Below are 12,903 nucleotides of genomic sequence, written 5' to 3' on the forward strand. Positions count from 1 at the left end.
TTTTTTTTATCTTTGTATTGCTGGAATGTGTTTTTGTGATACTGATTCCTGTAGTTATTTTTCATGTGCTACAATTATTATATTTACTTAACCAGAGTAAGGTTTAGTATTTTGTGCAGTTTTATAAAGATGAAAGAACCTTTGATGGCATTTAGCCTTCAGTATCGGAACATTCGCTATTAGGATTTTTACGTAAGGCTTCTGCTTATCACAGGTCAATCTGCTGCTTAACAGGCACATGTAAGTGTTTATTTAATGCTGTGTGAGTATATGATCAGCGAGATGTGACGAGCCCAGTAACAGCGCCCGGCGAGATGTGACGAGCCCAGTAACAGCGCCCGGCGAGATGTGACGAGCCCAGTAACAGTGCCCGGCGAGATGTGACGAGCCCAGTAAAAACTAAATCAATCCGGATTGAATTATAAACCAACACATATATAATCAATATTGGTCTTAGCACATCATGATGTTTAGAACAATAGATAAGATCAATTAAGTTGGTTCCCATAACATGAATAATGTGTAGGGGTTTTATTGAAACAATGATCTCCAAAAGTCCTGTAAAAAACTGTATCCGCATATCAGTTTAAATACAACCCCTACACATTATTCATGTTATGGGAACCAACTGAATTGATCTTATCTATTGTTCCAAACATCACAATGTGCTAAGACCAATATTGATTATATATGTGTTGGTTTATAATTCAATCTGGATTGATTTAGTTTTGGGAGATACTGGTAATAATACATTTATTATGCATAACTTTGCATTTAATTTTATTTATCAGTATTGTTTTTAATGGTTTTTAAATGTGTTTGCAACACTAGTGAATGAAGTAATTGATATTTTAATCAGCGCTTTCCTCATTAATCTATATCCTTTAAACATATGGAGTAAAAGAATAATTGACACCGTATCATAAACTTGAAAATCGGTTTTGCAGTAATTAATTAACTGTAATTGTTGCTGTTTTGCAGGTGGGTTGAGCACAATACTTTTTCTTTGTTCCACTGTGGATCTGATTCATAAATGTTGTGACACGAAGTGACTGAGAATTCCGGGCTGCTTCCTGCATCCTGAATGCTCCTCTGCAGTCGGTTCATTTTCGGAAGCTTGGTTGAACCTTTCCAGCATGTGACATCACATAAGCCAGTTCCGCACTCCCCCTCTGTAGGATATGAATGTGTGTTGCCATCTTTCACCTTTACTGGAGAGAATCCCGCCAGTGCCTATGCAGCGCTAATGTGTCACATGATGCTAGAACTATCTGCCTCTCACAATGCCCATCACTCAGGAGAATGCTGTCTTTCATCTCACTCTTCTTCACCAGTGGCTGCAGGACAACCTCCAGGTGGACGACAATGGACCAGAGGAGACTCTGTACCTTGCTGCCATTCGGAAACTCAAGGCGTATATACAGCTAAACTTCGTTTTGGACGAGGTATCGTCCGGCTGCCATCCAGGCGGTTTAGACTTGGAGATCTGCACTGTTTACCTCACCAGGGGAGGAGATGATGACAAGATCCTCGGTCTAAATTTTGGAAACATTCCCATATTCGGACACTGCGGAGAAAAGCGCAAAGGGGGCAAAAAGCGTAAAGTGCAGAACGGGCCGGTGCTCGATGTTGGATGTATTTGGATAACGGATTTAAAAAAGCAGAGTCCGGCCGCGAAGTGCGGAAGGATAAAACTGCGGGATGAGGTCCTTTCGCTGAACGGGCAACTGATGGTTGGCGTTGACGTCTCTGGCGCCAGGTAAGGGTATCAACATGAATAAGTCACTTATATTTGTGTTTTTACAGTTGCTATGCAGCTGACACAAGCTATTGTTCTCAGTTATCAGCCAGTTCAGATTGCGAGTGATGATTGCAGTGTTCTTCAGTGTATTTAGCGCTCGTCCAGATAAGCGCTTATTTAGAAACTATTAACTTTTGAAATGCAACATGATGCAAGTATATAACCCGGGTTAAATACCACCATTAATGATCCTATGACAGAGCATTTTGTGTTCATCAGTGATTAGTATTCCTGAATAAATCTTTTTATTCCATGATGTAGCACAGTGGTTAGTATTGCCGCTTCACAGCGCTGGGGTCTAGAGTTCAATTCTCTGTGTTTGCAGGTTTCCTCCCACACTCCAAAAACATACTGGTCGGTGACTTGGCTTTTGAAAAAAATAGACCTTAGTGTATATATATGTGTGTGTGTGTGTGTTTGTGTATATTAGGGAATTTAGACTGTAAGCTCCAATGGGACAGGGACTGATGTGAGTGAGTTCTCTGTACAGTTCTATGTAATATGATTGGCGCTATATAAATAAACGATAATAATTATTCAATTATGTAAGAAAAATAAAATGTGAAAAGCAATATTAGCCACTGTATATATTTGTGAAAGTTATTTTATACATGGTACTTTGTAACCAGAGATGTCTTTTTGTTAAAAATAACATTTTAATATGTCACTTGTGAAGGGGGTGGAATGCGATTTTGTGTGATACAGTAAATGGCTGCCTGCTTTGGTTCCTTGATGTGTTAATATTAACATATTGATCGTCATTAGTTTATTCCAAAATCACTTTAAAGTAATACATGGATTAAACTCCTTTAGTACATTACAATCTCACACCTGTAAAGTTTTAAGGCTAGATTTACCAAAGGGCGGTTTTTGCTCAATCCGCCGCTTTTTGGCTATTTTTTTAAAAACCGCCAGATTTGCTAAAGCCCAAACCGCTGTTAAAACGGCAGAATTGACACTTTTCAAAACCACCACTTTACAAACCACCTGATTTTAACGCTGATGAACATACAAACCAGCAGATTTACTAAGCTGGTTTTTCAAAACTGCCGCAAAACAGCCATCCAAACGGCCAAAATGATAGAGGTGGTTGTGAGTGGGGATATTGCTCAAATTGCTGCTGTTTCAGCTATTATTAGAGGAAGCACCATTGACATTTAAATTATTTGGGTAATTATTATTTTTTGATTAAGGGGCAAAATGAATTTAATAACTTATGAGGGATTTTTTTTTCTTTTATATATTTTTTTTAAGGGGACACTAATATAGCATTATATTATGTGGGAAATGTGAATATATAATATTATCAACTGATTGATAATAGGGGATATAATTATTTATGCTGCACAATTTGTCATTACATAGTGCCCGAATAATATAATTAAATAATTTTATCCCCTTAATATAATGAAATTTTTTCCCCCCATAAGTTAATGTTTAATTCAGTTTGCCCCTTAATCAATAAATAATGATTGCCAAAATATTTAAAAGTCAATGGTGATTTCTCTTATGTTCTGAATTGCAAAATAGTTCAATACGCATGTTTGAGCTAACAAGTCATTCTGAAGCAGGAAAATTAAAACTGTCCTGTCCTGTCTTTTGGATGGCGGTTTTGATGGCGGTTTTAACCAAACCGCCGACAATTTAGTTTTTTCAATCCACCACACATCACCATTCATTTTAAATTGAAGCCTCAAACCGCCCTATAGTAAATGCAGCGGTTTGGACCACTAAACTGCCGGCGATGGGCGGCGGTTTCAAACCACCACCAAACTCGATTCTTAGTAAATCTAGCCCTTACTCTCATCTATTAACTTTTCTGCCCTGAGTCATTAAGGAAAGTAAGGCACACAAATACTTGATAGCTTTATTTTTACACTGAAATGTAAAGTTGATCTAGGACATACCCTACCCCAACTATAAATCTGTCCCCACATTTTAAATTTACCTCCCCCTCCAATGCAACATGGTTTTGCCCAGGTGCAAAGTTACTCCTTTTTTATGCTTTGCTCTCCTTAATGACTCAGACACTTCATGTTTATATTTATTGTGATGCATCAAATTCATCAATCGTAAAAAATAAATAAATGGTATTCGATAGTACTACTGCTACTGTATAACTTCGGAATCTGAATCCTTGGTCTTTATGGACCTTTGTCATAGAACATTGTTGCTGAATGAAATTTATGGGAGTATGTTATCCTACCAAAATTACAGCTAGGTAACAAGGCAACCTGCAGCCCCACTCTCAGTGGGTATCAGCACAGTATCACTTGTCATATCTTCCCGAATTATACCATTATATCCTCCCAGAGCTCTGCTGCCAATCTCAAGATGGCCACACTCGAGCAGCCGGATAGGTACCTCTCAGTATGTCTGGGCATACCAGTGCACACAGGACAATCGCGCTAATCTGCGGTCACGCTCTTTCTGCCTTGACCGACATGACGGATATTGATCCGGTTAATTTCAGTCAGGTATTGCTGTTGTTTTTGGCTACATACGCAGCTTAATCAGGACTATTGCATGACCTGTGGCAAGTAATATATGTGACATAATTGGAAGCAGGATATGATATCAATAAGGGTGTGGTAATTCTGGAAAATATTTGGGACAATTAAATCTAGGGCTAGGGTTTGAGAACTGGGGGTAGACACAAGATATTGAGGTTGGGGAACCCAATAAACAATGATCAAATAAGCAGTGCCCAAATGTCTGAGCCAAAATGTTGATAATATTACGTACCGCTCTGTGGTAAGATGATGGTACTGGTACGTACCGCTCTGTGGTAAGATGATGGTACTGGTACGTACCGCTCTGTGGTAAGATGATGGTACTGGTACGTACCGCTCTGTGGTAAGATGATGGTACTGGTACGTACCGCTCTGTGGTAAGATGATGGTACTGGTACGTACCGCTCTGTGGTAAGATGATGGTACTGGTACGTACCGCTCTGTGGTAAGATGATGGTACTGGTACGTACCTCTCTGTGGTAAGATGATGGTACTGGTACGTACCTCTCTGTGGTAAGATGATGGTACTGGTACGTACCTCTCTGTGGTAAGATGATGGTACTGGTACGTACCGCTCTGTGGTAAGATGATGGTACTGGTACGTATCTCTCTGTGGTAAGATGATGGTACTGGTACGTATCTCTCTGTGGTAAGATGATGGTACTGGTACGTACCGCTCTGTGGTAAGATGATGGTACTGGTACGTGTACCTCTCTGTGGTAAGATGATGGTACTAGTACGTACCTCTCTGTGGCAAGATGACGGTAATGGTACGCACCGCTCGGTGGTAACATGACGGTAATGGTACGTATGGCTCGGTGGTAACATGACGGTAATGGTACGTACCACTCGGTGGTAGGGTGTTGGCAGAGCCACTTTTAGTGACTCCTCTTGGGCATTTATGTTTTGGCAATGGATTGGTGTTCACTGTTGGGAATTTCTACGCTATAGGTAGAAAGCGAAGGAGAAGGAGTGCTTATGTGTTAGATGGGGCGTATAGCAGATCGACCAGGCTGACCTATCCGCCCCCTTAGGAGAAGTCGTAGAGTCCATTAAATCACTCGACCACTTATATAACTCCAGGCTGTACCAGACATTGTCTGACGCTGACGAAAGTATCTCTCTACTGAAGCTACATCGTGTTATTGTTGTAGGTTACTGAATAATTATTTTCCATCCCACTTCCCATGCAACAGCAATCAGTAGTTGTACAATACTTTATTAAGTATAAAAGCGAGAGAACGTAAGTTGATGGTAAAGCCCTTTTTAACGCTGTGGTTTTCACCCCCCCCCCCTCCCTCATGGGACCCGCCGACCACCCTGGGAAGCGGTATTAGGAAGGACCTGTGTTACCTGCCCACACTGGAGAGCACTGATCTTCTACTGCACGAAATTATTGGGCGGTTGCCACAGATTTCTGGTCTGGCTCTCGGCCTGGAGGGAAAGATTGGAAACCGCTGCGCTAACTGAATAATACTCCGCAGACAAAGAGGGTCTATTCCTTCACATGTCGCAGTCATAAAAACACCTATAATTTGCTTTCCTGGGAAATAAACGAATTACTGACAGTTATGTGAACATTATGTCAAGGTCATAAAAACAAAATGTGTGTTTATTAAACAGTGATTGTTCCCTGTCCCTTGTGCGTAAGATGCCAAGAGATGCCCTAGATGTTTGCAACACTTTATATTTTCTGCAGAGAGTTTTGGTAATTCTACCGCAGTGTTTATATAACATGCATAGATTTTGTGTTCTATATTATCATTTGTATTCTCTATCTCCTTTAATTATGTTTTTAGACTTTATGCTCTAATGGTTTTTAGTTCCCAATTACACAATATAACAAGGCCACGTATTGTCCTCCAGGGCTGGTTTTGAGGAAACCTCAAGTAAACACCGCAGATAACAATTGTGGGAAAAACAAATGTGTTCTCAGCACTATTTTGTCTGTTCCTGAGAAATATCCCAAACTGTGTGTTTTTATAAACAACTTTCATTTCAATCACAGTATAGAACTATTATACTGTGATTCTATACAGTTATATAGTTCTATACTGTGATTTTAAATTGTTCTGGTTAGAACGTGTTTATCATCATCATCATCATTTATTTATAAAGCGCCACTAATGCCGCAGCGCTGTACAGAGAACTCGCTCACATCAGTCCCTGCCCCATTGGGGCTTACAGTCTAAATTACCACAGACAGACAGAGAGAGAGAGACTAGGGTCAATTTGTTAGCAGCCAATTAACCTACCAGTATGTTTTTGAAATGTGGGAGGAAACCGGAGCACCTGGAGGAAACCCATGCAAACACAGGGAGAACATACAAACTCCACACAGATAAGGACATGGTCGGGTATCGAACTCATGACCCCAGTGCTGAGGCAGAAGTGCTAACCACTTAGCCACTGTGCTGCCCACACTATATGCTATATAATTGTATTAAAATATAATTTTGTATATCCACTTCTTTATTTTTACATATACACATTTCATGCGCCCAGGAACCGAATCCATTTTTTTAATATCGTTAATTTTGGAGGGTTCCACCTTGTGGTAGCATGACCATAAATTAGGAAGCGCGGCCTTACCTATCTGTATTTTTCTATTTCTTTGAACTTTTATTTCAAGTCTGACATATGAAGTGTAATCTTTTGTTAGCAATGCGAGTGCACATTTTTTAGAAAAGAGGTATAACCCCACTAGTTATATGTAAACTTCTGTATATAGAGAGAGAGAACATTTTTCTCAGCCTTCACAATACATCAGTGGAGCAAAGACTTTATACACACATACAATCAGTGCCCATTTTATTAGTTTCACCTGTACACCTGCTCGTTAATGCAAATATCTAATCAGCCAATTCAATGCAAATGCATGCAGACACGGTCAAGAGGTTCAGTTGTTGTTCAGACTGAGCACCAAAATTGGGAAGAAATTTGATCTAAGTGACTTTGACCATGGAATGATTTTTGGGGCCAGATGGGGTGGATTGAGTATCTCAGAAACTGACAATCTCCTGGGATTATCACATGCAACAAATTCTAGAGTTTATAGAGAGTGGTTTGCAAGCCAGAAAACATCCAATGAGTGGTAGTTCTGTGGGTGAAAACTCCTTGTTAATGAGAGAGGTCAGTGACCAAGCTGACGGGAAGGAGACAGTAACTGAACTAATAAGCTGAAGAACATCTCTGACCGCACAGCACGTCAGACATTGAAGTGGATGGACTACAGCAGCAGAAGACCACACCGGCTTCCACTCCTGTCAGCTAAGAACAGGAAACTGAGGCTATAGTGGGCACAGACTCCCCAGAACTGGACAGTCGAAGGCTGGAGAAGCGTGGCCTCGTCTGACGAATCTCTGTTGCATCATGCAGGTGGTAGGGTTAGAATCTGGAGTAAACAGCATGAATCCATGGAGCCATCCTGCCTTGTGCCAACGGTGCAGGCTGGTGGTGGTGTAATGGTGCAGGGAATGGTTTCTTGGCATCCATTAGACCCTTTAATACCAAATGAGCATCATATGAATTCCACACTGTCCTTGAGTATTGTTGCTGACCATGTGCATCCCTATATGGCCACAGCCTACCCATAGTCTACTTCTAGCAGGACGACGTGCCATGTCACCAAGCACACGTCCTCTCCAGCTGGCTCCAGGTACATTAAGTTCAGTGTACTGCGATGGTCTCCACAGTCACCAGATCTCCATCCAATAGAGCTCTTATGGGAGGTGGTGGAATGGGAGATTGGCAGCATGAATTAGGAGCCGCCAAATCTGCAGTAACTGCGTGATCCCATCACGTCACCGTGGACCAGAATCTGTAAGAAATGTTTCCATCACCTTGTTGATCCATGTCATGAAGAAGTCAGACTGTTCTGAGGGCAAAGGGGGGTCCCATCCTGTACTAGAACGATGTACTTAATAAAGTGACCGCTGACTGTACAAATCAATTGTAAGAGGTACAGAGTGTCCTGTTTATAAGAGATTACATTCTGAAGAGTGTCCTGCTTATAAGAGATTACAATCTAAAGTGGAAAAGTGAAAAGTCCATCAGGAACTGTGTTGTAACAGAGGGTGGAGTGGTTGGAGGGCCGTAAATGTTTGCAAAACTTAAAGTTCTGTGTATTCAATGTTTATACAAGTGATAACAACAAACTTCATGACTACACTGTAGATGCTGCTGAGTATGTATAGTTTATTTATAACAGTAAACCACAATGTGAGGCTCTTGACATAATTATAAGGTGCATACAAGTTAAAAAAGTGCATAAGGTAAAAGAATATTCATTCAACAGAAGCAAGGGAATTTCCTTTCCCCCAGAGTTTTGCACCGTGTTTACAAACACATTCATATTGCATTTAATGCAGCAAACTATTTGATGAATAAAGAGGTTCTGTGGCGGATCATGCTGCTTATATCTCAAGAAGAATGTAAGAAATATACATGTAGCAATTCCACAATTCCTCTCTTGGCAACAGAGAATGGTGCTCACAGAGACTACTCAATGCTGCCACCTTGTGGGGAAGAATTTCTTCACCTCATCCTCATCTATGGGCTGATAAGGGATATTAACTACTGTAACTTCCTTGCTGAGATTTAATATACTGACTGCCATACTGAGCATTACAACCTGGATAATGATCATATCATAGTGATAGTACAACATTTAATTTTAAGCCATCTTTCATTGGCACTATTATTATTCCCATTTATTCATATAGCACCAGCATAGGTGATAGCTCCTGACTAACATAGTAATGAAACAAGTCTGAGTATTAACAGACAAGAGGTAAGAAGATCCTGCTTGGAGCCTCACAATCATTAGGAAACAGCAGTTGGATATCTCTGGTTAAGTGTCACAGATTACATATTGGTCCACCCAGATTGCAATGGGAAAAAGTGCATAGTGGAGTTATATAAACCAGACAACCAGCAATGTGGGCTTGTGGGCCAGTGTGAGTATAGAAGGTGAATAAGTGTAACTGAGTGAACTGTGTAGAGAGGTGGTAGTTCGTAGAGTAGCCGAGGGAGGTGAGGAAGATGGTTCAGGAATTTGATAAGCTTGCCTGAAGAGGTCAGGTGTGGAGACTAGGAGAAAGTTTTGGTGTACAGGAGAGTGAGATCCAGCGAGTAGAAGCAGCCTAGGAAAGGGAGCAGGTAATGAGCGTGGATGCGAGGCGCAGATCTCGTGCAGAACGTAAGGATTAAGCTGGACGATACTTTGAGACAAATGAAAAGATGTTTGTACGTGCAGGTTTTTTTAACGGCTTAGAATAGAAGTATTTTTATATTGGATACAGTGCAGGCAAACAATAGTCTGGCAGAGCGTAGCAATTATTATTATTATTATTATTATTATTGTAGATTTGTAAGGCGCCACAGTGCTCCGGAGCGCCATACAGTAGGGAAAACAGTACATACATAAACCAGGGACATACATAAAACAGGGACATACATAAAACAGGGACATACATAAACCAGGGACATACAAGATAGACAAAATAAACGCAGACATGAAAACAACGGGTATAAAGGACCCTGCTCATTAGAGAGCTTACATTCTAAAGGGAGAGTGAACAGCTGAAACAAGAGGAGCGAGTGTGGCTCAGAGTGGAGATTGGGACACTTTTGAGGGTGCATTAGTGTGAATAGTGTTATCGGGGATAAGGTCACCTCTAAAAAAGATATGAGTATTCACAGAGCATCTAAAGATGTGTGTCAGGCACCGTCCCCGCATCGCGACCATGGAGCGGGGACGGCCGCCCACCACCTCTGGCCGAGGGAGCTCTGTTGCTAGGCAACGGAGAAGCAGTCTCCCCCGGCCGTCTGAGCGTCACCCGAGCAGGCGCAGTAGCGTGCCCAACAGGATGCTATTTTTGGCTTTCGCTCTGCGGTCTGCGACGTCACTGACCGCCGACCTATCAAATCCAGGGCTTTACTATTAAACTTGTCTCTGGCACCATTAGGATGTCAGAGTATCAGGTCCATTCCTGCCTTCAGCGTTTCTATGAAGAGATCTCAGCTATTCCACCTGTTTTGACCCGGCTTGTTCTGTGACAATGCTTCTGGATCCTGTTTCTATTGGTTTGCTCCCCTGGTTTGACCTTGGCTCCTCTGACCTCTCCTTTAGATCTCCCTCGGTACTGCATTGTCCTATTGACTCGACCAAGACTGTCCTGACCACCCTCGTCACTACTACACTGGTGACTGTCCCAGAGAACCGCGACCTGTGCACCTCTTGCAGCGAAGTCCAGACCTCTTGTGGGGTTCCCTGGTGAATACCGGGCACTCCGCGCCTCCTTGTACAGTTGAGCTAATACCAGCTAGTAGCCCCATCCAGGTCACAGTCCTGACAATTTGAAGGTTGAGGGAAAGTCTGATTGGGCGTGGTAGGGAATTCACGGGAGAAGTCTTGTAGGCGGGAGCAATAGTAGAAGAATGTTTTGTGAAAAAAATTATTCTCTCTGCTGCATTAAAATTAGAATGTAGAGGTCTTATCAGGGAAAGCCCAGTATGGAGTGAACTACAATAGTCAATGCGAGAGATTGGGCGCATGATTTAAGGCTTCTGCAGGGTCTTGTGTGAGTTATTCTGAGATGTATGTAACAGGATTTGGATACAGATTTGGATGAGGGGAACAAAGGACATTTCTGATTTGAGGATGGCACCGATCTTAGGGGTACAGTTTATTGTTGCGCTTTCAACAGAAATAGAGTTGTCAGTTTCTGTCAACAGGTGGAAATATTATTAGCTTCGTTTTCAGAAGCTTGTGTTTGAGGTGGTGAGAGGACATCCAAGAGGAAATGGCAAAATTACACGTAGTAACACAGATATGAAAGATCCGAAAAAAGGGAACATACATTTGGGTATGGTCCATGTAGATGTGATCCTGAAAATCAATGGTGCTTGTAAATTTTCCAAGAGAACAGGCATAGATAGAGGAAATAGAGGGTCCGAGCGTTGCACTCCGACTGATAGAGGAAACGGAAAGGAATGAAGTCCAGAGAAACGGACACTGAAGGATCAGTTTGATATGTCCTGAAGATCGATGTTTTACAGAAGAGAGTGGTTGACTGTGTCAAATGCAGCAGAGAGGTGAAGGAGATTTAGATGTGAGTAGTGTCCTTTTAGATTTAGCATTGAACCGGTGTGTTGTGTGGGGCAAGTGCAGGCAAACCTCTCAAAAGCTTGGAGGAACAGAAAGAGAGATGTTACAGATGTTAGTTAATCTGATCGACTGATTTTTGAGGGCACTGGTACTAGAGTGGGAGAAGAAGGTAGAGACTTCATCTTCTTCGGTGAAATCAAATTAAGAGAAGTTGCAGAAAAGGAAGTGAGTAGAATGTTGCTCAAGGAAGAAGATTTCATTCTATATTTGTTGTTGTCAATCTTTACCTTGAAGCATTCTAGGAAGAAAGATCCTATACAGTGATGGTGGTCAGATGGGTTGTTTTGCATTTTTGTTGAAAGAGATTTAAATATATAAAAGTGTGTGGGGTTAAAACTATTTAAGAACGCAATAAATAGGACAAATAAGAGTCTGTTTTCCTGGTGGTGTCCTACAGTGTAAAGTTGCACTTAGTTTGAGCTTGGCATACCCTGTGTGTAGTCTTACCTGGTGTGTCTGGAAGATATTTGTTTGTTCACGCTGTTGGCTTTGTTGACTAGCATACATCATTCCATCCCTACACCTGTCCTATATAAAGCAATTGGGCTACATTAAGCTTTTATCAAAGGCTGACTCATCCTGCCACCGCCTATAACTATATCGAAGCCGTCCCCCGCATGGGGAATGCTCTGACCTGCTTTCAAAGCTTTTACATTCCCTTAAAAGAAACCTGCGCTGCTGGTAACACTTCTTCCAAGGGAACGACACTCTCAGGATATTCTACCACTTGTTCTGTGGAAGATGGAACGTTACATTGTAGCAAAGAGATGATAGAATGTGGCGTAGAATGTTGTCACCACCTGTTTCCACCAGATTTGCTGTCACGTAATTTCAATTTAATTATATTTTGTTGCAGATCTTGGAGTGTTTATTAGTTTTTATTTTCATTTTGAAGCGATATTAAAGCCTAAAACCGAATGAGCTTCATTTAGTTAAACATATCACATTCTATTCAATGGCATAGTAAGTATTAAAAGTGTTGTCTTGCTGAAGGGTTGCTGAATATTTCAATATTTACCACAACAGACTGGCGACATGGCATGGAATAGATCTTCCACTATGTCCAGCTATGTATCAATGGACTGTGGCTCTCCTGTTTCTGTGGAACTATAAATCCCAGCATGTCCTACAAGTACGCACCCAGACATGGACTTGTCTCTTGTTTTACTGTATCTGCTTGCACAGTGTAGTACTGTGTTAAGCTCAGTACACACCTAGGCACTCATACTTCACATGCAATACCTCTAACGATTGAAAGTCCCAGTGAGCATGCAGTTTCATGTGTGCACTAATTACCGTCAGATCTGTGCTCTTCATCTCTCATAACCAGTGACAAGCATCAGTCAGTCACACGCATCAGTCAGTCACACGCATCAGTCAGTCACACGCATCAGTCAGTCACACGCATCAGTCAGTCA

At 41.5% G+C, this 12,903-nt stretch overlaps 1 protein-coding gene across 3 annotated transcripts in view; it reads left to right on the forward strand.

Annotated features, from left to right (window-relative positions):
* Window positions 1-987: 987 nt before the first annotated feature.
* The window catches only part of PDZD2 (PDZ domain containing 2), a 216,374-nt gene continuing 204,458 nt past the window's right edge, over window positions 988-12,903 (forward strand). For all 3 annotated transcript variants that reach the window (XM_075184731.1, XM_075184741.1, XM_075184750.1), the window contains exon 1: window positions 988-1,759. In XM_075184731.1, coding sequence (XP_075040832.1) covers window positions 1,284-1,759 — 476 coding nt within the window. In that variant the 5' untranslated portion in view covers window positions 988-1,283. The remainder of the gene's footprint in view (window positions 1,760-12,903) is intronic.

Source organism: Mixophyes fleayi, chromosome 1, assembly GCF_038048845.1.
Source record: "Mixophyes fleayi isolate aMixFle1 chromosome 1, aMixFle1.hap1, whole genome shotgun sequence".
NCBI lineage: Eukaryota > Metazoa > Chordata > Amphibia > Anura > Limnodynastidae > Mixophyes > Mixophyes fleayi.